This window comes from Balaenoptera physalus (genome assembly GCF_965194825.1).
Source record: "Balaenoptera physalus genome assembly, chromosome: 1".
Lineage (NCBI taxonomy): Eukaryota > Metazoa > Chordata > Mammalia > Artiodactyla > Balaenopteridae > Balaenoptera > Balaenoptera physalus.
The window spans coordinates 148,630,428-148,656,153 of NC_138882.1; the positions used below are offsets into that span (position 1 = coordinate 148,630,428).

Below are 25,726 nucleotides of genomic sequence, written 5' to 3' on the forward strand. Positions count from 1 at the left end.
CATGTGCTGTGGCCTTGGTTATATAGGATGGGCGGCAGCGATGCTTCCTTCTCCCACACAGGGTTAGCAAAATCCGTTTGGTGGGGCTTCCCTCTGGTTCGGAAAAAGGCCAGCCAAGCAAATGCGGCAATAATTGGTGTCCTTTGTCAGGGGCTACTGTTGTGCCATGGAAACCTGAGACCGCGTTCAAGCCTTTTGCCCTCGTAGAAACCCCGCCACCCTGACACGAGGTTTTCTGGTGTCTCAGTTTCTCATGGGGTTAAAGTCATAAGCGCTGGTTCATCCCTGAGCTCCTCTGCTATGGAACGTGTAGCAAATGAATGAACCTCACTGCGCTTGAGTGGGCTCATCTGTGAAATGGACATTCTGTGTCTACTTATGAAGGTTTTCAGAAATAAATGAGCTAAAGTATGGAAAGTAACTTAGGGCCCGACACAAGCAGTATAGTAGGTAAATGGTCACTATCTTTATTGTAAATGAGTAAACAGTCACAAAGTCGTGAAGTGACTTAGCCAAGACCTTATACCCGGTATAAGTAGCATCAGGAAAGGACCTCCAGCCTTCGGACTCGTCACATCTCCCGCTCTTTCCTTGTAGTTTATTCGTCAGAAACCGGGTCTCTTGACTCTTGTTCCAGTGCTCTTTGCAAGAAAACTTTTACCTCCTGATCCAGCTGCCCCTGCCTTTCAGCTGGAGGCATGTGTGAGAGGTGGGCTCCTAATGAGGTCTGCTTGCCCACTCACCTGCCATTAAGGACCGGAGCACTCAGGGGAAAAAAGGAAAAGCAAAGACCTCGGAGGAAAAGTGACTAATTCCCATTAATATATATTCTCAATTCTGGAAAAGCTATACGACTTGAATTCAGCAGCAACAGCAACCCCTCTCTCCCACTGTGACTGGCCAGAGAGCCTGGCTGGCCCCGTCCAGAATCTGCTTCTGATCAGAGGGCGTGAATGACAGTCAGGGAGGGTGGAGGGGGACCCAGAGCTGGAAATCTAATCATCCTGCTACTTTCTGCCCCGGTCTCCTCCCACCGAATGTCAGGTTTGTTTAAAAAAACAAGAGAAGCCTTTTCTGATTTGGATGCCCTTGTTCCAGTCTGAAGAGTCCCCACAACAAAGGAATCGCATGCCAGTGGGGTTTAGAGTGTGGTTTAGAGATGCACATATCAGAAGTTATAGAGAAAGCAGACACCTTTCTATGGCAGGAGATGTGGAAAAATCTAGTCATTTTGACCTCTTTTTCAGATGTAGCGCAGATTCTGGAATTATAGCATAATAGGAATTCCTTCCAAATCCACAAGGCAGTGGTTCCTATCCCTGCCTTGTAAGGGTTTAATGACTCTAGCAGCAGTGAGATTAGGAGCAAAAGCAGTACATATCTCCTATCTAGTCTTCTCTCGATTTGCCTTGTACCGCGCTGTGAAGAGAATTATGGGCAAAGATCTTAATATGGAAAAATGCTTAGTATTCTTTTTAAATAAACATGAGCTCAGTGCTTGCCTTGGTCAGACCCTGAAAGGGGTTTAATAAAGATTCGTAATATCTAGGAATTGAAGCATGATGAATCACAAGTGAATCCCCTTCTCCCTCTGGCCGTAAAAACACTACTTTTCCTCAGATCCCATTGATTTTGACCTCTGTCATGATATTCCTGACTAGAGAAAAAGCTCAGGCTTTGGCATCATCTGATTGAGGTTCATGGCCTAACTTCTGAGTTTATCCATTCTGTGACTTGTCCTTCAACTTCGAGCAATCCATTGACCCCTTTGGAAAAGAGCTATACCTTCCTTTACTGTAAATTGGTGACAATAGTTCACCAACTCCATAGGTTAGTTCTGGGAGTCAAATCAAGTGACATTATGTGTGTCATCAGTGAGAATCAGCCTTTTCTTTTCTGTAGTGTCGTACTGTAGCCTTTGTACTGTGCATACAAAGTAGCCTTCGTATGCATATTCTTTTACTTGTACTTGGTAGTGATTCTAGGGGGTAGATTGGTACAGCTAAGGCAACTGGGAATCAAGATATGAAGTGACCTTCCCATAACTAATGAGTGGCAGGGCCAGACCAGTAGTCTTCCGGATTCTAAGGCAAGGCTTTTTAAAAAAATAATGACACCACTACTGCCTTCTAAAGGCTGCCTCCCCTTCCACAATTACTTATCAAGCCCCCAGGGCGTGGCAGGTGCTGGGGATGCAGTGTTGAACCTCAGCCCAACAATCTGTGTGTTGTCTCTTGTCACTAAACTGCCAGAAGCTGCCCCATCTCAAGCAGACAAATAGCACCTTCAATACACATCGCCTTGTAATGTGTCCACATCTTGTCTCCCCAGCTAGATAATAGGTTCCTGCAAGGCAGAGATCAGGTCTTTTCCTCCTGCACATGGTAAGTACTAAATAAACACCAAGCAAATATCACCTCTTCTCCAGGAAGCATCCCTTGGCTGCCTCCTCCCCCCACCTTCCAGAGGTCCCAGAGGTCCCCGGGCCCACCGCTATCGTTGCAGTCACTGTGTTGAACTGTCATGTCTGTTTGATTGTCTATGTCCTCGTTATCCTGCTAGCTGCATCACGGTAGGGACCGGTCTGATTTGATTTTGTATTGCTAGTGCAAGGCACAGACTTGGGTGCTCAATATATATGTTTGTGAAAATCACAGAGAAGGTCATGCATTTTGGGCAGAAACTCACAAGCATTAGGCCAAAAGATGTCAGAGGACCTAGGAAGCAGGGACAAGTGTCCTGTTTATCTCCCTAAAATCTTCACTATGGTCCCTGATGCACATGGGGGCCTGCTCTCTACCACATGCACATTTCTAGCTGGAGAGACAAGAAGAAGAGCTTATAGCTCCGAGACTTGTTTATTCAGGATCAGGCTTCAGTTTGCCCACATCTGGACTTCATTACTTCCTCCCCACCCCCCCATCTCCCTTTATCTGAGAGAGCACTGCCAAGAAAACAAGGTTCCCCAAGATTGCTTCCTCATTAAAGGTTAGCCGAGTCTTCAACTCTGAAAAACATGAAGTCGAGCTGGCCCAGTGGTGCCTTGGTGGGAGACCCAGTTCCCCAGTTTACAATCCACTACATCTGTGCAATTACCAAGACCACCAACAGAGAGTGGCCGTGTTAATCCTTCAACTGTGTCATCCTGGATCAGACAGCTACAGAGCTCTTCTGAGACCTTCTTACCCCTGGGGGTGAGGTGGGGGGAGGGGCCCTATTTGCAATGTAACAAACACAGGCATTGAGATTAGGATTTAGGTTTCTCCCTTTCCCCTCCACGCCCCACACTCTGCAGAAATTCTTCCTTAGTTACTATGACTCTTAAGGGTTCAAGTTTATTTGGAATATGTATCTAATATGAAGGTGATGATATTCTCCACTTTAAGTGATAATGCTTAGGAGGCTGGGAAATCTGTTTGCGTGAGCCAGTGTTAGGGGATGGGGTAGAGGGTCGGATACCATTGATGAACTATCTAGTGGGCCTGAAACTAATATGCCTTATCTTAAATCCTCTTCAACAGCTACAGGGGGTAGGTATTATTTACCCCATTTTACAAATGAGGGAAGGTCCTGAGGCTTACAAGGGGGATGTGGCCGGTGTGAGGTTACTCTGCTTAATGAATGGGGAGCAGGAATGAAAACCCAGGTCTGTCTGGCTTCAGAGCCGAGCGCGTGAACTGACGTTGAAGACCACCTCTGTGCCAGGGGCTATGCAGAGTGTTCTTTATTTAGTGAGCTAGAAAATCTTTAGTTCCTGGTGTAGAGAGCTCAGTGTATAGAGGAAGACGAAACATCTAGACCACCGGGCAGATGACTGCCCGAGACTGACAGTGTGGGATGGTGTTTTGTAGCAAGTGGTTTGTACAGCATCTCTGGGTGAGACCTTCCTTAGAACAAGCAGGAAGCTTCTAGGCTTCCTCTTGGCCTAGAAGCTGATAGACAAGACATAGATACTGTCCTTGGAGCTTATGGTATAAAGGGGAAGCAGGGCAAGCACAAGACTGACTGTACCATTAGATCCTCAAGGAGACTAAAGAATTGGTCTGAGAACTAGAAGAGAGTCAGGGCCGTGCAGGGTGGTGGGCCCCAGAGAGGTGAGAGCTTCAAGGACAAAACAGGCCAAATGCTATAGATGGTCTCAGGTGTAAATAAAGTGCTATGGGAGTTGAGAGGAAGATCACTGAAGGTTGTTTTCATTGGTGAAGGCTTCATCATCATCATCCTTCATGGAGCACTTGTCCCATTTAATATCACAACAACCCTTGAGCTCTTGCTACTGTCATCATATCATTCCCCTTTGTACACATAAGTGGGCTGAGAGCCATAGAGCTCAGTTGTCCAAGACTCTTGAGTAAAAGAGCCCAAACTCTAACCCAGTGCACTAGTCGGCACTTGAGCTCTACTCTGAAGCAGAGGTGAGACTTTCATCAGAGATCCTGATAATCCAGGCAGAGGGGATGGCTTCACCATGACTGAAACAATAGGGTGTTTTCAAGAATAGTCAAACCGGACCCGTTTGGCTGGAGAAATAGAGTGTAAGGGAGTAGACAAAGATAAGGTAGGAAGAGATAACTGCAAGACTGTGAAACTCCTTGAGTGCTGAGGAGTTTTTACTCCAATTAATTTCCTAGAGATGGATGAAAGTATTTTCAGCCTACTGGGCCAATTTTCCAACCAAGGTTAAGGATGAGGCCTGAACCACAGTGGTGGTAATACAAGGGGAAGAGAGAGACAAGAATGGATGTGAGACACCTGGCAAACGTGAGATGAACAGAATTTGATGACAGTGGGGTAAAGGAGACAGAGGGGTCTAAGATTTCCTGTCCTTGCAGTTCTATGTTTGGTGGCATCTTGAGTAGAAATGAAGGGAAGAGAAGTGAGGTTTGGGACAGAAGTTGGAATGAGTGTGACTTGGTCAGGTTGACATGCTGAAAACATCAGTTTGATAACTAACTACTTGGATGATTTTGCAGAAAATTGGAACAAGATTGATAGGGGTAAATGGTAAGCTGGAACTAGAGAGAGACAGATGCCCTTCTGAAGGTCATCTTCACAGAGGTAATCCTTGAAGCTATTGGAGCAGCTGAGATCACAGTGAAAAGGCAAGGATACAACCCTAGGAAGACCTACCTTTATCTGGTAGAACCCAAAAGTGGAGCCACTGGAAGAAGAAAGGTGTTTGAGAAATAGGAAGAAAAGCACAGTGGTGATGTTAAGAACCTTAGGAAATTCAAGGTCAAAAGGAACCAGAGGTAGGCAATAGGCAATGCTACAGAGAGAACAGTCGGGAGACTCTTGCATGGATAGGCAGAGCTGGTCATCTAGGAGACACATGGCTGTGAGTCCCTGACTTTGGAAAATACGATGCTTCATGCTTCAAACTGCCTTCTTTGTAAAGCTTGCGGGCTTAGGGCAGCCACTACTGATTTCAACCATAAATAGCTTCTATGGTGACCTCTCTCTGGCTTCTTTGCTGTCCATTATTCTAGATATTGGAGTTTTGACCTACCCATAAAGCCCAGAAACTCCACTGGTGGCCTTGGACAGATTTAGGTTCCCATTGCCTTTCCCGATCTGTCAGGCGCTGATCTCCTGCCAAGAGGTTGAAGACAACCTAGTGGGAGAAGAATGGGATATTAAATTTCTCATCAGTTATTTCTCGTCACTAAAGATACTGCATTTCATTGTAGTAGATGGAGCATTCAGCCCAAAGAAAACACAGCTACATTTATCTCCATCCTTAGAAGGAGGACCCAGATACGTTACATTTTCCCTTTCCCTTGGGACTGAGATATAATGTGAAGAAAAGGATCCTCCATTATTCTCCATCATTTAATGATTGTTGAATGAATGAATCTCTTCTGGGCTGAGAGAAGTTCATTAATCCACAGAGCTGAGATGTGAAGGGGAAGCTTGGTGCTCTGTGGCTGGCAGAGATCTAGATGTGCAGGTGCCTGATAGGGTTATGTGACCTTCCCAGGTGCTCAGGGAACGTCTGTCTCCCTGGAGACATCCATCCTGCCACCACCTGGTAGGGCTTCTAAGAGAAAGCTAGCTTGACACCATTGGACAGAACACGGGAGGCCCAGGCTGCAGCGACAGCCCTGCCCCTGCCCATTGCCTTGTACCTGAGGGTGATTCAATGACCTCTCTGGCCTTACTCATACTCACAAAGTATGGATAATAATTTAGTATCCATAGGGTGTTGTGAGAAGCAGATAACACAGTGGATAGGGAAATGTTTTGCAAGCCGTAACAGGCTATGCAGATGTTATCATTCAAGCAGATCAGAATATAGGGAAGTTTGTCCTTCGAACTCAGCAGGGGAAGAAGATGAGTTCTCAGGCTCTGAAAGACGGATTGTTGGGACACTGTGTGCAAAAGTCTTTTCTTGGGAAAATCTATAGAGTGGACTGTTGTAAATAGCCCTCACTGCCTGGGATTTAGACTTCCCTTCTGCTTTGTTCCCCTGAAAAAGACGTCCTAGATAAAATGGTCAAAACCAACATCTCCATACCCATATTTTCTGGTTCTACCCTGGTGGGGTGGTACTTCCACATTCTTTAGTGTGGAATGTTCCTTTCCAAGGAGCTCTTAGAACTATCTTGGAAAAGATGTACTTGTATAAAAGTACAGGCATTTCCTGGAGATATTGCAGGTTCGGTTGCAGATCATCGCAATAAAGCGAATATCGCAACAAAGCAAGTCACACGAAATTTTGTTTCCCCAGTGCATGTAGAAGTTATGTGTACACTAAGCCGTAGTCTATTAAGTGTGCAATCGTATTATGTCTAAAAATCAATGTATATGCCTGAGTTAAAAAGCACTCTATTGCTAAAAAAATGCTGACAATCATCTGAGGCTTGCAGGAATCATAAGCTTTTTGCAATGGTAACAGTAAAGACCACTGATCACAGATCACAATAACAAATATAATAATAATGAAAAAATTGGAAATATTACGAGTATCACCAAAATGTAATACACAGAGACATGAATTGAGCAAATGCTGTTGGAAAAATGGTGCCGATAGACTTGCTTAACGCAGGGCTGCCACAAACCTTCAGTTTGTAAAACAAAACAAAACAAAACAAACAACCAAAAAACCCCCACAAAATCTGCAAAGCACAATAAAATGAGGTATGCCTGTGTTAATTTTTTGTTTCTCTTTTTCCAAGGGCAGAAAAAAAAAACTGTTTGCATGGCTCTTCTGCTAGGTGCTAAGCATTTGATATACCACCTTCTTGAATCCCCTGGCAATCCTGCCAGGTAGACATTACTCTTTTTTTTTTTTTTGAGCTTTTTAAAAAAAATTTTTTATTTTATATTGGAGCACAGTTGATTAACAATGTTGTGTTAGTTTTAGGTGTACAGCAAAGTGATTCATTTATTTATATACATGTATCTATTCTTTTTCAAATTCTTTTCCCATTTAGGTTATTACAGAATATTGAGCAGAGTTCCCTGTGCTGTACAGTAGGTCCTTGTTGGTTATCTATTTTAAATATAGTAGTGTGTACATGGCAAGATATTACTCTTAGACAAGCAGACCTAAGCCCAGAGAGGTGAAGTCACTTACCTAGGTCCAAGGTAAGAGATGGGATTCAGACCAAGGTTTTTCTGGCTCCGAAGTCAGTGCTTCTTTCACCACCATGTGCTCTCTTCTTTCCAAAATGTCTCTCCTAATGTTTTTCCAAATTTCCCCTCCGGAACAGTTCGATATTTGTGAATATGTGGCCAGTTGAGCTCTTGTACACCAGAAAAGACAGGAAGAGGAGCTGTCTGAGAGTTGGAGACTCCCTCCCTCCAGACTGCGGCCATTCTCGGGCAAGGACTGATTGACTGATCCCTTTCTCTCCCCTCGTAGCTTAATTGCAATGCTTTCCCACTTTATTAGTTTCCAGATTCCGTGCCAAGTGCTTTAAAAGGCAGGTAGGGGAGAATTCTTCTCTGCTCGCTGGCAGCCTGCCATCACGCCCAGAATCTGTTGCTTGCTGTTTCAGAAAGGGATCAACATTGAAGGCATTTTTCTCAGCCGTGAAATTTACATATCACAACCTTGCTGACTAAAGCAGAAATGAGGGCTCCAGGGGCCGGAGTATGGGAGTGGGGACAGAGCCTTTGCAGGGGGGAGAGGGAGGGGGAGGGAAGAGCTTATTTTATTACCCGGGAATAAAAACATTGTGAGTAATGAATAAAGTCCGAAAGCAGTAAATCTGGAACTCCAGAGTTACGTGTGTAACGTGTTGGAGAACAATTTAAGCCCTCGCCTCTTCTGCAGAAGTGAGGTATTTGGGCAGCCCGAATTTCATTAAATGGTCTTTTAAGGGTTAGGATTACAAGAAGCCAAACCCGGCTGGTTCATAATGATGATTTATGGCTGTATTGTCGACTCCCCGACCCTTCTGTACAAGGGGATGGAGAAAATACATAATTTGTTGCTCATTAACTCCAAGATCTGTCAGGGCTGCCCCAGAAGCCATGTGGTCCTGGAGTCATGTGTCTGCTAAATGGCTTCAGCCTGGTCCTGTCCTCAAAAATACGCGGTTGCCATTCTACAGTGGAAATTGTTTTTAATAACAATAGAAATAATAAAATGATCTCGACGTATTTCTTCTGTGGGTCTTTGAACTTGAGAGTCAGAATATCTGGGCTTTGTTCTTAACACTGTAAGCTTACTAGCCTCACATCCTTCAGATAAGTCACCATTTCTCAGTGCCTTAGTATTCCCACCTGTAAACTGGGTATATTGTCTTCACAGGTTGCAGATTAAATGAAAGTGTAAGTTGCTAAAGAACCATAAAAGATTGCTAATATTATTAGGGTTGTTATTGGGAATTTGAGGGGCCATCAAATATTCTCTTTTTTATCTTCCCATGAAAGGAGGAAGCATTTTAATTAGCAACTTGCTATTTGCAAGACTGTGGCACTGAAAACTGAAGTTTTAGAATGAAGGGATGTTAGAGCTGAAAACAGTCCTTGAGGTGTAATCAAACCCTTTCTCCCTAAGACGACTGACGCAGGGAGGTGACTCCCCTGAGATTCATCAATAAAATGATGTAAGAGACGCTGATATGCAATGGGAACCCTCATGTTCTTTTTCAGCATCAGATAGGAAATCACGCTCAGGCCATGCCAATTTAGAAACAGTTTCTTAATCTGTGGCAGTGGATGGTTCAAGGAACTCAGGAGCAATCCAAGGGCAGGGATCATTCATGGGGCTTTGGTTCTGCTCCTTGCCTGTGGTGTCATCTCCGAGGAAGTACCGTTCCTCTGCTACTGCTTATTACCTTTGTTTGGTTGGGAAGCTATGGTGGAGGTGGCACAGGAGAGCTGGGAATAAATGTCATTGCAGTTATGAAGGAATGAATCACGGAGTCTAGCGCCCTCATTTTGCAAATGGAGAAACTAACTTATCCCAAGTCACTCAGTGAGTAGGGACTCGAGCCCTGGCCCCTTGACTCCTAGTTTAGTGCTTTTCCCCCCTATGTCTCACGTCACGTGGGCATGATTTATAAATAAAGAAGAATAAGAAAGAGAGAACATGATGGTGGTAACAAACATCTGCAATGTGTTAGCCTGTAAGGTTACATAGGGTAAAAGTATAAACAGGTTCAAAAGGGGAATTAGACCATGAATGGTAGGAAAGAATGCTGGGTGGAGAGTTAGAACACCTGGGTCTAATCTTTAGATGTGAGTTAAGTTTGGACCTCAGTTTCTTCCATATATAATGGAGCCTTTCATTTATGACCGGCTAGGCTTCTCAGATTTTAATCTCTGCAGCATGTTGTCAAAGGACTCTTAGTAATGTTTAGAGGACATTTCCAATTTTGCAATAAAACAACTCTGAGGACCACCGTCCTGCTCCCTTTCATTCATCTGTTCATTCAGCTGATCGCCCTGTTCTCCCAGGGAATGGCTAAGCCAGGATGCCAGACCGGACTGGCCTTCGATCATCTCTCTCTAATATAGAGTCATATGATCTAGGAAACGCAATATGATCTAGGAAACTCAATATGATCTAGGAAACCAAAGGGTAGCACTTAGAAATATCAAGTATTTATAAACACAGAATCACTGTGTAAATGTTAGCGGTGCTGGAAGCTGCTCTCATGACTGCACCTGCTCGCCCCTGGGCCCAGCTGGCATTTCATGGCCATCCTCCCCCGAGACTTGGACTTGGGTCAGATCCCTAGCCTCGACGCCTTCCCCAGCTGTAAAAGAATGACGGGACACTCTGAGAAGGGCTGCCCGGATGTGTCAGTCTGTTGCTTCCCTTGTGGTCGCGGACATGCTCTCTGTTCCCTGAAAGGGCAAGTGTGGCTCATCAGCCTTCCCTGGGAGGAAGTGTGAAGGGGACTTTGTGGTGAGTGGAGAGTTGAACGTCGCTGTCCCTGGACCCTGGTTGCATCCAGGAAGTGGCCAGGGCTGTGCTGCGGAGTTAAGACGAGGGCAGCGGGCTGTGTGGTGGTGCATCACCAGCGCAGAACTGGTCCTCGGCTGTGCAGGCAGCATAGGAGTTTGAGTCAGCTGCCCACCCCGCATTCTTAATGTGAAACCCGACAGTTTTGGTTAAGGTGCCTTCCCTCCCCCAGCCTCAGTCCACCCCCTGGTGGTCCTGAGGAGTTCATAAAATAAAGTATATAAAAAATAAATACTGGTATGCAATAGGTAATCAATAGTTGGTGGCCCCTTTTTTTTCTTTTTAAAGTAGTGATAAATCGCCCCTAAGCATTAAGGAGTGGGCACAGTGGGATGGAGGAAGGGTATGAAAACCCAGACTTGCTCACTGCCCTTCAGGATGGAGGAGACAATGAAGGTGGCCTTGGGCATTCACAAACTCTGAAGTGCCTTGTATAAACGTTTCTTGGTTGGTAGGCCAGTGTTCTTTTCATCATGCGCTACTTCTAAAGAGTAAAATGAAAGAATCACTTTCTATGACCCAGGGCATTTCCCATCCATGTTACCATATTTCCGGCAGTAACTCTGCAGAGATGTAAGTTATTTCGGAAGGACGCCAGGTAGGTGGCAGAGCCTGGATTCAAACCCAGGACTGGGTCTGGGGGCATTCGCCCTTTCCCACAGAAACCTCGGCCGTGGCTCAACATGGCACAGACTGAGGCCCGGTGTAAAGTTAGATCATTGTTGGTGATCCTTTATCCCAAATCCCAGAATCTGGAAATTTGCTTACGCCCTCAGACCATGACCTTGATTCTTCAATAGCTAAGTCATTATTTGTCTCTCTCTTTGTTTTTAAATATACGCGTGTGTGTGTATCATATATTTGTATATATTATGTATTTTTGTATATTATATATTTACATATAAATATATTCGATTGCATATTTTTCTTGTTACAAAAGTACTATATGGCCATGTAGAACTTTTTAAAAAAAGGAAAAAATGACTGTGTTAGCACATTAATCTTCTCTCCTATGCATATTTATGTCTGTATACTTCTTAAATAGAAAATGGGGATTTTCTAGATTATAACTTGCAGTTACGTACTGAGTACCTCTTATGTCAGTAAATATCCTTTACAGCCTCACTTTCGTTGATGGGTCTTGATACTGCCTAACCCCCCATCCATTGTCTTTCAGATCATCACAGGGGAATTCTACCGCATCTATTACCTGAAGGAGAAGTCCCGGTCCACGATTCAGAATCCCTATGTGGCAGCCCTCTATAAGCAAGTGGGCTGCTTCCTCTTCGGCTGTGCCATCAGCCAGTCCTTCACAGACATTGCCAAAGTCTCCATAGGGCGCCTGCGTCCTCACTTCTTGAGCGTCTGCAACCCTGACTTCAGTCAAATCAACTGCTCCGAGGGCTACATTCAAAACTACAAATGCAGAGGCGACGACAGCAAAGTCCAGGAAGCCAGGTGAGGCCCCACCTCCCGTGGCACTGTGTCCATGCCTCTGCTGTAGGCAGTTCAGTGAGCACCTACTTAGTAGGGTACCAAGTTCAGAGCTGGGCCCCGGTTTAGATGGATGAGTAAAGCAGAGACCACATTCTTCAGGAACTCACAGTCAGTTGACTGAGACAGATAGTAAATAAACAGTTACGGTAGAGCATCGCTAAGTCCTTTCCTTCCTTCACTCTTTCTTTGCTTCGTTTATTCACACATTCATGGGTGCCTGCTGGGTTCCAGGCAAGCCACTACCAAGGAGGCAGAAATGAACAAGGCAGTGCTGCTCTCGGGGTCACAGTCTAGGGAGGGAAGGTGGACAGACGTGTATCGGGGATATGAATACGGCCCTTACGCTGCCCTCTCTTGCTCTTCCAGGAGGTCCTTCTTCTCTGGCCACGCCTCCTTCTCCATGTACACCATGCTGTATTTGGTGGTAAGTACTCTGATTCCAGTGGAGTCCAGCCCCAGCTTAAATCCTGTCTGTGCAAAGAGCCATCAGAATCGTTAGGGACAGACTTCACTGAGACATCTTTGAAAAAGAGGTTAGATAGAAGCATTAGCTTCTATTCTGAGCCCTGCCACTGAGTTAGCAGAAGTTGTTTCGCTTTCCAGACTTTTCCATTTTTCAAATAAAAATAATATTTACCATGGCTGCTTGATAAGGATTGAGCACCCATTTTGGAATGATTACGTGATAAAGACACTTGTATAACATTTTATGGTAATAAGCACCGTTTTCTGAAAATCTGTGAACTCAGTTGATCCTTTCAGAAGCCTTATGTTATAAGTAATATTATCTCTATGGTGGGAAAGGATTACTAAGTAAGTCTTAGAGAATTAAAGCAAACTGCCAAAGTTTATGTAGACACCAGAACTATCGCTCAGATCCATGCCTTCTGCCTGAATTCCTCGTCATGTTCTCCGTGCCATTCCTCCCCCACCCTCTACTGATGGAAGGGCTTTAAAAATCATTATGTGACTACAGAGCGATTCTGAGTTTTACAGAATCCTTCTGCATCCATGAGCGCACGTGACCTCATAATAGCACAGTGAAGTAGGAAATCCTTGGCCCCATTGCTCAGATCCAGAGACCAAGGCCCAGAGAGGACCAGTAGTGTGTTGGAGGACCTTCAAATAGTGGTAGAGCCATGGTCTGAGGTCCCCTGTTGGCCTTGCCATGCCATGCTTCCTGGAGATGCCAGGATGGTGCAGGTGAAGCGCCTTGCTCCCCTCCAGCTGCCACACAGACAGACAGCCGCTGGTCTGTTTCTCTTTGTCAATTAAATATGGTCCCACTGCCTTTCCTTTCCCCTTGAATGAGGTCCGTGTGCCAGAGCACTTCCTGCTTTTGGCTGCTTTGATGGAGTTCAGAGCGAGAAGGCGCTGAAAGGTCAGATGTAGCTCAGAGGAGCATAAGCTGTTTGGAAAAAGAACATTTTGATTTCAACTTATTTGAAAAGCATAATTAGGAGTTGGAAAAACAGCAGAGAGGTCTTTTTGTTTTGTTTTGTTTTTTCCCCCAATCCTTTCCAAGTCTGGAGGCCTCCAGGCTTCCTGTTACCTAGGATACAGAGCTAAGAGGTAGGCCCCAACCTCTAAAAACATTAAATGTGGATTTTAAAAATTCATGGAGAGCACTTCCCACCATTCTTCATTTTTTGTTGTTGTTGTTTTAGTTTTTGCTTTGCTCTTAGGAAGGACAGTTTAGCAGCAATATTTTGTTTCCGGTTCCATTTATATTTTACCCAGGGCTGGAAGCAATTTTACAAAATATAATTTCAGTGTTTTGTAAAGTAAAAGTGCTGACAGGTTTCTGGTACCTTCTATGTGCCAGGCACTGTGTTGCACTCATGATATACCTTTGGATTCTCTCAATAACCTGGTGAGATGTGTTTTGATTACACAGTTTTCAGTTTCAAACAAACAAACAAACCTGAATCTAAGGGGTATTTGAAGGCTGGTCCTTATGACCCCAGCATCGTTGTATGTTCTTTTCATTGTGCTGCACGACAAAAAATAAAGCCAAACAAACCTCTGCAGGATAAACTTACAGAATATAAGCTCCAACCCTAATTTCAATGTCGCTTGAAGGGCACCTGCCTTTCTTCAGATCTGCTTTAATGGATGAGATGCCCCCTACCCCCAGCGCCCATCACCTCCTGGAAGCTCTGATTATAGCAAGAGCTCTCTGCGGGGGTGATGCGTGAGGAGTAGATTGTGATTGAATGTTTATTTGCATCTTTGAGGGAGGAAAAAATTATAGTGCCTTTATATTCCAGGAAGGAAGAAAGGAAGGGAGGGAGGGAGGGAGGGAGGGAGGAAAGAAGAGAGCCTCCTTCATCCTTCATCTCTGAAGCATATCTTTACACACACGCCCCCATGCACACACCACACACTCTTCAGAGCTCTTGCAAACATACACACATTCACAACTCACAGACACCCACATATGCAACGTGCAAACACAGGGCTCTCCTTTTAGCTCTAAGATTATCTTGTCTTAAAACAACCTCTGAAGGTAAGGGCTAAGAAGTAAGGAGGACAGTGCCCTTCACCAGGGCTCCTTTTGATGTGATGTTACACAGAAGTCTCAACTCTTTGAAAGTCCAATTTGCAAAGCTTTCTAAAGGAAGTTTGAAGAACACCGTTGCCTCCTGTCTGGGGAAGTGGGAAATCCTGCAGTCCGTCAGAGAAGCCCCTAGACTCCTCCCACAGGGCTTTTATATTGGGCTGCAGGAAGTGCCGGAGCTGCACTCGGCCTCCCACAGAGCCCCGTGGGCTTTTATGAAGGCAGCCTGTGATCCGCAGCTTCTCTGGAGCCTTGGGGAGAAGCCCGTTTGAACCGGCTGGGCATGGCATTGACAGTGTTTGCCTTTAGAGTTGGGCAGACCTGAGTGACTCTGGCCATGCCAGTTACTAGGTGTGGAACCGGGAGTTGATTACTTAGGTTTCGAACCTCAGTATACTAATCTGTCAAAGGGGAGACAGTTGTGTCTGTTTTTGCGGAGTTGTTGCCACTTTTCTTCTCTAGGCCCTGCTTTCCCCATCCGTCAAATGTAAGGGTGGAATTAGAAGGTGTCTTCTGATTTCTCAGTCTCTGTGGTTCCGTTTAGAAGCAGTTTGGACTACGTGCTGAAAGAGAAGGTGGGAAGCACTCAGAGACAGTTTTGCGCAGATTCCCATGGAGTGCAGAGAGTGGCAGACCAGAAGCACCAGCCAACCCTTCACCGGGCCTTTCAGTACCAGCCACCATCTAGAGCCTCCCGTGGCTTTGGAGGGCGCTGCATATTCGGTTTTGATTTGTAAAATGGATAGCTTGGAAAAACCATGCTCCAAACACCAAATTATCTCCGGGCATGGAAGCTTAAGGACGAGGTTAAGGCTTGTCAGAGATTAATGCACATTCTAATCAGAGAAATCCCGCAGCCTATATAAACATAAACGGTGCTGCCTACCCTTGAGCCCTGGTCTGAACTCCCGAGGACCACATCTGGATTGGCCCCGCGCCTCCACGGTCAGGGACTGAGGATGACCTGGCTGTCTGGATAAAATGGCAACACAGGAGCCAGGCACCAATTCACACAGCACACCTGGAGTTAACCTCTGTTGTACCAGGCACGCTGCTGCCTCCTGGGGCTACGAGATGAATCAGACCTGGGCCCTGCCCTCAAGGAACTCACCTATGCTTTCAACATTCATTATGCAGCATGTATTTAGTGAGTGGCTATTATGCACCAAGCCCCTGCCAGGGGTGGGAATATAGCACTTGGCAAGGCATGGGCATGGCCCTTGGGGAGTTCAGTCTAGAGGAACAGGGAACAGGTAACAGGACAGTAACGATAGTCTGGTCCATGCTACAGGAGGGACCGGCGTGTATAGGTTATTATGGAAGCTCAGAATTGTGGCACCCTAGCTAAGCTGGAGTGGAGGGCAGAAGCCGGGGAAGGCTTCCCTTAAGGTAGTCACGGGATGGTGGGAGGTTTGGAAGGACTGCCCGTGCACAGGTGGAAAGGAGGATGGTGATGTGGGATCTGCAGGTGTTCAGTTGAGTAGGGCTTTGATGGCTGGTAGGAAGGAGGGCGTGGAGGGTGCACGGAGAGCTGAGAAGACCCTGGGGGTCCTCAGCCCCAGCTCCTCCTTCTGCAGCTCAGATCAGGCAGCAGCAAGTTCGAGCGAGGCCTTTCTTGGACTACCGAGCTCCTCTCCTGGGAATCTGCACCTCGCCCCTCCCCTTCCTCAGGACACTTTGTCAGAGAAGCTTTCCCTGGACGCCCCCTCCTATACTCCCTAACTCCCTTTGCAGCCTTATTTTTTCCCCCAGTTTCTCACCATCTGACATACTCTTTGTGTATCTCCACTAGATAAATTATAAGCTTCATGAAGGAGAGGATTTTGGTCTCTTGATTCACTGCTGTCTCTCACTTCCCCAAACAGTGTCTGACACTTAAGTATGCAATGAACGTTTGATGAACGACTGAATGGATGGATGAGTCCCGCGTCTTCTGACACTCCCAGGCCGTGCTCCTTTTCCATTCCAATCAGAATTTTGTTCATCTCCTCATCACTGACTTGATAGATCACAAAGGGCCTGTGTGATGTAGGCAAGGCCTTTGCTGCCTCTTTGCCGAACTGTTTACCTTTGGACTCTTCACTGTGGTGCCCGTGAAAACTGTTGATGTGTCAGAGGGTTTGTTGGGTACCAGGGAAGTGGCTGTGCTCTGATAGCCATGTTCTCTGGCCTCTGGTTGTTAGTCATTGAGCTTTTGTTCAACATGTTTAGAATCCTGGAGCAGTGGGGTCTGGTATGCCCACGAGACCATGCCCACAGATCCCGGGAGTGTCTGGTGAAACCCCTGCCGGGAACAAGATTGTTGTTTCCAAGAGGGAATAAACCACAGCACCAGATGTTTTTCCTCTTCTTACTCTCTGCCTCATCCATCCATCCATCTACCCATCCATCCAGCCAGCAGTTTCTGAGTACCTGTTCTGTGCCAGACCTTGTGTGAGCACTTGAGGACACCAAAAGAGCTCACATTTTGTGAGGAAAGCCTGAAAAATATTTAAATAGTTGCAAAGCAGTTGGCTAAATTCTCTGATAGGGGTGGACTGAGGGATTGGAGCCCAGAGGAAAGGACTATTAACTCTGCTCTGAGTCAGTTCACAGGCTCTCCTGAGCTTAAGATCAGGTCAGAGACTCTTCTAACTCTTACAAAAGCTATACACCTGTGTTTGAGATGTGCATGCTATAAAAGTGTGTGACAGGTGAATTAGAGGAGCCTGAAGTTCCATATGTCCCATTCAGGTTGTCCTTTAGTCCATGACGCCTGTATAGTCCGTTCAGATTGCTTCTCCAGAGACAGAAGTCCAATACAAAAGACCAATACTTGACATGCAAAGCGCTAATTCCCTAAGGAAGCCAGGTGGTTTTGTGGTTAGAACATGGACTTAAAAGAGGCAAATCTTACTCAGTGGAAATCATGGCCCATTGTTACCTTGAGCAGGTGACATGGCCTCTTTTGGCCTTGCTCTCTTCATCTGTAAAATGGGCACAATGGTGTCTGCCTACCAGGATGGTTGTAGCAATTGCAGGGGATATAATTTAAAGCACCTCGCTGGGTGTCTAAGTGTTCAGCAAACCGGTAGTTTCTTTTTCTCCCCCTGATAGTGGCAGAAAACAAGATCCGATTCCCTTCTAAAGGAGGAGAAAAGTCAACTAAAAACTCCTCTTTGTCCTGAATGTAGTTGAATAACTTCCCAGTTCTGCACCACATAGAGTCACCAGGCACGTGAACCTGAGCCATGGAGGAGATGGGAGAAGGGAGAAAGTTTCTCCCGTGGGTGTCAGCGATCTGGACAGACTTCCAGGAAGAAAGAGGGCAGGGACAGAGGAAGGACAAAAGCCTCCTTCTCACTCTTAGCAGAGAGCTCCCAAGAGCAATGGAAATGAAGCCAGAGGACAGTACAGACCTGTTTCACCAGTATGCAAATTGTGTAATGAAACACAAATGACTTAGCAAGAACCAGTGAGACTCACCCCAGTCTGACTTGCTGGTTCAGCCCCGAGCTGGCTTGAACTCAGCCAGATCTTTCTAAGGAGGTTTTGTTGGAATTCCACAGGATCCCAGTTTTGAAGCTCAGACCAGGAAGAAGAGAGCTCCATTTCTGGAGTGAGTTCTGTGTGCCGAGGACTTTCATATACATCGGGGGGCCGGGGGCGGGGGGACAGACATACACCTTTCTATTGTAAACTCCGTATCTACAATCAGCAGTTTTATTTTAGCAACTGGAAGAAGAATCTTAGTCCCAGAAAGGGACTGAAAGATTATATTCTTTTTTTGTGAAGGAACTTATTTTATTCATGTCTGTGTCTTTCACAGAGTTTTTAACAGAATAGATGCTCACAACATTTTTTTTTTTTTAAGTGAACAAATCTCCTTATGTTACATACGGGAAAGCAGAAATCCAGAGAAGCAGAGTGCCTTGTCCAGGGTCAGACAGCTGGTGTGTAGCAGAGAAAAGATTCAAATCCAGTTGCTCTGTTTGCAAGTCAGGCACTTTCTGTGGCATCGCACTGATGGACAGGAAGTGGATTCTCTGAACCCAGAGGCCTTCACCCAGGTGGGGAATTAAAGACAGAGAGGACAGGACCTCAGGGCTGCAGATAGATGCCCAGGAGAGGTCAAGCTGATTTAGACTTTCTGGTTTTGTCCAGCTGTGCTTACCCCTTTCTTAACCACCCTTTTCAGGGTGCCTGGGACTTTGCTGAAGCCCCTGCAGGAGTTTTGATTCTGGGAAAGGCTCCTTGCTATTCGCTCTAGGACGGGGCATTACATCCTTGGGGCCACAAGGTTTGACTCCCTCTCCTGAATAAGGGTTACCTGCCCCTGTGGAGTGGGAATGAATGGAGCCTCCTGACCCACATAGTATCCCCAGGTCAGGTTTCCAAGGGAGCAGGGTGTTCCAGAATGTACTCACTGATTCTGGTGAGGCCCGAGCCTCTGGCCTGGAGTGAGTGCCTCTTGTGAACTGGGCTTTCAACTGGCAAAATCCAATCCATTCAGCACTTAGATTGGGGCGGGGCAGAGGGTGTTATCAGATCCTTTGATCAACCTCAAAGCCTGTTGCCCTCAGCTGACTTTTCAAATCAAAAGTAGTCCTTGGGTGAAGGGTCATTGTGCAATCGCTTTCTTTAGTAATTCACTTGTTTTGGTGAAATCAACAGTCATTGAGTCAATCTCATCTATCAAAGCGAAAGGGTGACATGGATTTCCAGGAAGAGTGCCTTGAGTCCCTGTCTCATGCCAGACAGGGTCCTGTGATGTCTCATTTGATCCTGGCAACCCTAAGAGGGAGATGTCCTGCCTGTTTCACAGAGAAAGAGACTGAGGCTTAGAGAAGTTAGTAAGTGGTAGAGCTGGGATTGGAATCAGGGCTGTCTCACCCCAAAATTCTCTTTGCTACTGCTGTGCCCCAGCTACAGACACCAGGATCCACCCTGAGATCTTGAGACGTTTCTCAATAAATGTGTCAGTTACTGATGGATTTGGGGGAGCCAGCTTCCATCTGCCCACTCATTCCATGCCTGACTGCTTCCCGAAGGGATTCTTTCCCCCAAGGTGGCCCCTCACTTCTTTCTTATTCCTGAGCACTCCCTTTCTGAAGCTATTCTGATGACAAGTCTCTTCCTCCCTCCTCAAGTTCCTCCTTTTTTCTTATATTAAGCTCCAGCCTTCAGTATCTGAGTCAGTGGAAGGGGAGATGTGTGCCTCGTCCGGTTGGGAAACCCACCCTTCCTCTGTCCCACCCTGATCTCCAGGGCCCGTGACCTAAAGTCTACATGGAGGGGGCAGGGAGAGATGGAGGATTTTGAACAATCATTTTTTGAAGACCTGCAGATTTTTAAATTGAGGGAAATGAGAAAACCTTGAGGTTATTAGGTCCAAATTAAGAGGAAAAAAAACCATGGTTAGAGAATAAAAGCATCTGTTTTTTGAGCAGTACATGGTGCCAGGCACTTAGCACCAATCTGTGCTACAGCCTGTAAGAGTGGTTGTTACACTTATTTTACATGGGCGAAAACTGAGGCTCAAAGAGGTTTTTCTTTTTCTTTTTTCTTTTTTTTTTTGGCTGCACCCCACGGCTTGAAGGATCTTAGTTCCCTGACCAGGGATCCAACCCACACCCTCAGCAGTGGAAGCATGGAGTCCTAACCACTGGACCACCAGGGAATTCCCCAATGAGGTTTTTCTGGTGAAAACCTGTGCCCTTTCAGTTACCCACCCCACCCCTGTCCATTGCCAAGTCTAGCTGGAGGAAGGCCAGACCATGGTGGTCACACTACATATGGACTAATCCTTCTTCAGTGAACTTGCTATTGTCCTAAAGACCGGGTTGAGTTGGAGCTATCAACATCAACCCTATTCTCACTCTCAAAAAGGAAGAGATTTCTTTGATTCATGATTGTAGAATCTGCTGTTTGTTGGGTCATTTCAGCAGAAATGAGGGAGTAGCCTTTGACCTGCCGATTATTTTTTTCTGGTACGGAGTACCTTGCTTAAAATCATTTTTCACCATGGCTTGCAGTACCATTTCCCAATTGTGATTCATTAGGTAGATACTCTGTCAAAATAATAAGTCTTGTAAGTGATGAAAATAAGGATTTAGTATTTACCAGTTTTTTTTAAAAAGACCCTTAGTATTCCATGGAGTATGGTTTGGGAAAGACTGACCTACTAAATAAAGGCCACGTTCATTAGTTTGACCTCCAGTGCCCTTCATGAACTGCCCGTGCTTGCTTCTGTAGCCCTGTGTTTCACCCCCTCCCTCATCCCCTACCCCATACACCCTTTTCTGCTATTACAGAACTTCAAGAAGTTCTCTGCAGCTCTGATTGCTGGCTTATAAGCCTTTGCTCTGCCTGGAATACACACCCCCTCACTACCATCCCCTTAACTCCTAGCAAATACCTATTCATGTTTAGGATTCAAGTCAAGTATAGCTTCCCCTTAGTAACTGACCTTGGCCCTCCCAACTTCTTTCATAGTTTCTATAAAGCCCATAAGTGCACTTATGTGTTTTCATATGTTCCCCCAACTGTATGCTCGTAGGGCAGGAATTATAACTTCTCATTTCTGTGTCCTTAGCACCTATCATAGTGCCTGCCTTATTTATTGAGGGGTGTGTGTGTGTGTGTGTGTGTGTGTGTGTGTGTGTGTGTGTTTATTTATTTATTTATTGGCTAGTTCCACAGGTTTGGCCTTTTAGGTCAATTTTAGAATAATTTTTTAAGGTTTTTTCTCCAAACCTTTTTAGCATGTTCCTAGGAATCTGATTAAGTTTACATATTAACTTTTGAGTTTATAAATTGAGGGTTCTTATAAATGGGTGTTCTTATAAATAAAAATCCTAGCTATCTATTCAAATTGTCCTTTATGTCCTTGGCTTCATAAAGGCTCTATGCAGTTCTTGGTAAGCTAATCACTATTTATATCATCATCTTGGCCATTATGATGATTTTATCTCTTCTTTTAGATTTTTAACTGGGTATTTTTTATTTTTGCAAAACGATTGGTTTTTAGCACTTGTTTAGTGGCCAACATCATCAGTGCATTCTCTTTATTATTTTTTATTTGTTGTTCTTACATTTCCCAATAATACATTTATATAATTTCGTAGTGATTATAAAGTTGCCTGCTGTTTTCCAGGCCTGGGTTTTTTTTGCAATTGTCTTCCAAGTCGTTCAGGTTTCAGTGCTAGAGGTTCTTCCTACACGGGCAAGAGTGACTCTGGAATCTTCCACTCTTCTGTCTCCTCAGGTTCGCTGCTGGCTTGTCTTTCCTGACCACCCAAAGGAAGGTGTCCATTTGTCTCAGGAAGGGCAGAGTCACTCCCTTGCCACTGTCCGAGTCTATCTTTAGGCCGTCAGCCCCTCCCCTCTGCTCTCTTCCCCTCTCTCTGGTCTCCCAGTGCCTTGCTTTGATTTGTAGTCGGAAGTTCCCCTCGTCCCGTTGCGTCTTCCCCCTCATTTCCCAAGTTCCCACAGGAACCTGAGAAGTCTGCTGTGCCCAGAGGTTAGAACGGAAACTGCAGCAAGATAACTCCAAGGGACAATGCCCAGTTGACGTCATTGCAACTTCTTTGCCTCGGCCAGAGCGGCTTTTTGGTTTTTTTCTTCCATTTTTCTTCAGGTTACTCTTCTACCCACCCCAGTCCAGTCTCTGTCAACCTCTCTTTGAAAGCTCTCTGGCATTGTCTGGTTGGTTTATGTGTTTCCTCATATTCTAATGCAAAACCCCTAGTTCCAAGTGGTGACTTAGAAGCTTATTCTTTGATAGAGTTGCTTTCTTTTGAAGCAGAAGCATTCCCTTGTGACTATCATAAGAAACCACCCTCCCCCCACCCCCATCATCATGCTTGTGTTTCCATGACACTCCTGAGAGGCAGGTAGTGTAGGGATTGTATAGCCATAATCTCCAGGAAAACACACATGTGCATTGAATGCGTTGTCGTCAATTGTAAAAAAAGAAACCTTTACTAACCCCGGTTACTATTCTTTAATTGGTTTCAATCAAGAACATGATAAAAGGAAACTCAAGTTTCTGGAGGGTCTAGTACATGCCAGGCAGCATGCTAAGGCCATTCTCATGAATTATTTTCCTCGGCTCTCTCTAGCTTACCTCCCTAGAAAAGCTCCATTTTTCTTAGTGTTCAGTAGAGGAATGAAGACTCAAGGTTTAAAAACATGGGCTTGAGGTCAAGTCCAAGTTGAATGCTCTTTCTTCCAGATGGTTGCATGTGTGGGAATGTCATGTGTGTCAACCTGGGGCTAGAATGCAGGAGAGCGGCCACTCAGTGTCTGTTCGTTTTGTCTCCTCCCTCCAGCTGTACCTGCAGGCCCGCTTCACTTGGCGAGGGGCCCGCCTGCTCCGGCCCCTCCTGCAATTCACCCTGATCATGATGGCCTTTTACACAGGACTGTCCCGCGTGTCTGACCACAAGCACCATCCCAGCGATGTCCTGGCGGGGTTTGCTCAAGGAGCCCTGGTGGCCTGCTGCATAGTAAGTAGCCTCTTGTCCTCAGCACACAAGCAGGGCCCTGGATGGCTTGCTTGTTAAATGTTTCCAGCTCAGTGACCAAAGCCAGGGAGCTCTCAGGCCTCTTCTCTGCTTGGTGTCTGAGGAGCCATCCTGCCCCAGGAGCCCTTCAGTGAAATGAGGATAATTCCTGCTTCTTTCCAGCCTGGGAGTTTTAATCCAACAGATTCTGTGACTCCTTTTCTCTAGAAATACGGAAGGTTCGGGCTCACAGTTGCGATAGCAAGAGGTCTTACATGTTATTCTACTCACTCACTATCCATGAGGGCAGTCAGGGTTCAAGAGCGCAAGAAACTTGCCTCAGGTCATATGTCAAGAGTCTAAGTCTCTGACTCATATGTTGCTCACATGCTGCTTTGGTGATCACTTACTATTCAGAAGCACTTCCCAGCTTCTTGGAAAACATCTGCCCTTCCCACTGTGACCTTTACAGGACTTGGTCAGACCCTAAACTAGGTGTTGGCTGGGGAAGAGGGAGTTTGGTGAAGGCTAAGCCCTCTCCTAGCCTGAGGGCTTTGTACAATCAAGTCACAGAGCTTCCTAGAGAATGGCCTTGGGATGGACCACATTCTGACTGGCCTCAAATGACCTACGCCTTCAGTACTTGCTCCCTGATTCCCAGTGAGGGGGGATGAGGCATTCCACCTCTGAGGCGCTATCTCTTCAGGAATCTCTGCTTTTTTTTGCCTGCTAAGTTTTTTGTTTTTAAGAGTCAAAAAGAGAAACTTCTTTTTTTTTTTTTTAATCTATACAACATTACATTTCATGCTAAAATTTTGAGGGGTTTATTCAGCAAACACGACTGAGCACCTCCTCTGACATTGTGCCTTCCTGGGCCCTACTCAGGGGCACTCACCCTGGTCCAGCAGGAATCCCAGAACACAGTACTGGCTGGGTGCGGCTGCACCACAAATGCAACTTGTATTGTTAGTTTAACCCTTGCGCATTGCCGGTAAGAATCATGAAGTGAGATCTAGGCCAGCCCCTGGTCCTTTCCTGGTTTTTCAGCCTGGCTGCAGCCCCACGTCTCCCTGCAATAACCTCCCTGCTTTCCTGCATTCGTCACCCTGTGTTGAAATTGTGGACGTGTGTCTCCCTTTCGATTGTTCCTCAGGGACAGGGACCCTAGTTAACATGTACGTTATTCTCCCTGTGTCACCAAGGCCTCTCGGAGATTCTAGCTCAGAGTAAGTGAATGCGTGTGTAATCAACACAAAGCTAGAACTCTTTCTTGAGAACATTCTCTTGAAGGCAGAGGGATGGATAAGGCACAGCCCTCACTTCCAAAACAATCCCAGTCTAGTTGCTCACAGCCAGGCCAAGCACAGGAGCTGCAGTACAACGAGGGGCTGTCATGGGGACTAGCCGGGGCACTTCGGCAGCCAGGTGAGGCAAGAAGAGGGCCAGGGAGCCGGGGCGATCAGAGTGGACACCACAAAGAAAGTAGCATCTGAGCTGCCGGCCAGCCTCATCCCAGGAACCCTAGTCTAGGCACTGGCTGTTTTGAGGGCTTTATTCATTGCTTTCTTTCATTTTTCTTTTCAGTCAAGACTAGAAGGGGGAGAAATTGGGGGAGCAGACCGTTAATGAGGGCAGCTGTCACTGAGACCTTGTTCTCTGAAGCCTGGTCCTTTAATGTGAAGTGACAGTGGGGGATGGGTGTTTGCACGACAGGGTAACCCTTTGCCGACCGTGCCCTCTGAGCTTTGCTCTAGGCAGGAGGTCAGCCCATGGGGGCCTGCTGTGGTGTTTCCTTCTCGGCGCCACTGCCCTAATTAAAGTCTCCTGCATCCCCAATTAAAAAAATGGGAAGGTTTGGGGGGTGGGTCCTTCATAGCCTTCCTCTCTTTTATAGAGGACTCTCTACGCACAATGAGACAAAGTGTCCGGGAGGACCAGGGTTTATTTTCGAGAAAGGAAATGAGGGGTCTGACTTTTATCCTGCTTGGCTCGGGTGCACTGGGGCACTGGAGCACTGGATAGGAATTTGGGCCTAGCGTTTGTCAAGCATCTACTCTATGCTAGCTCTGTTCTGGGTCCTTTACTCATCGGACACGAAACCGTTGTATACTGCGGGCATTTTACAGATGAGGTAACTGAAGCTCGGAGAGATGACTCAAGTCATCTGAGGTCAGAGCTAGTCAACAGCGGCTCCCGGGATGATCACTGACTCCAAAGCTTTGCCCTCTGCGCTTGGCAAGGAGGCATGGTCACCGGAGCTGAAGCGGCCAGAGTCACCCGAGGCATAAGCAGCATAGGCAGTTGCTTACAGAGCAGAACGTAAGGGTGTCAGGGGCCTTCCCAACCCTTCGGGCTGATCCAGTTGCTGCTTTCAGTTTGAAAGCCTGTTTTACAGTGTCAAGCTGGCTTAGAAGAGGGTTATAAACATCTTTCCCTGTCCCACTTAGCTGTGAACACAGGAGGGTAGGGACTCGATATTTATCATTTTTCTCCCAGTGCCTGACTTCCAGCTGGTCCTCAGGAGCTCATGGTCCTGGCTGGCTCGGCACTCCAGCACTGAGTGAGCCATTTCATTTAAGCCACCTGAGAGGCCAGGGCAAGGCACTGGAGTCAGCCTAGGAGCTTGAGGATGCTCAGCTTGGGGAAGAGAAGGCAGTGGGTCACTTCCCATCAAAGGAAGTGTAAGGATCGGGACCCTGAGTTGAGCCAGAGATGGGTCTGGGGAACCAAGAGGCCATCCGAGGACACCACGTGCTGGGG

At 46.2% G+C, this 25,726-nt stretch overlaps 1 protein-coding gene and 1 long non-coding RNA gene across 2 annotated transcripts in view; one reads left to right on the top strand and one right to left on the bottom strand.

Moving 5' to 3' along the window:
• The window catches only part of PLPP3 (phospholipid phosphatase 3), an 85,905-nt gene that overhangs the window by 47,546 nt on the left and 12,633 nt on the right, over positions 1-25,726 (top strand). Inside the window, exons 3-5 of the mRNA XM_082413749.1 lie at positions 11,601-11,881; positions 12,287-12,344; positions 22,793-22,969. Coding sequence (XP_082269875.1) covers positions 11,601-11,881; positions 12,287-12,344; positions 22,793-22,969 — 516 coding nt within the window. The remainder of the gene's footprint in view (positions 1-11,600; positions 11,882-12,286; positions 12,345-22,792; positions 22,970-25,726) is intronic.
• LOC309638134 lies at positions 443-11,594 on the bottom strand. The gene is made up of 2 exons (XR_014251015.1): positions 7,580-11,594; positions 443-5,614 (listed from the first exon to the last, which is right to left on the bottom strand). It is a non-coding gene; the product is annotated as an uncharacterized lncRNA (long non-coding RNA).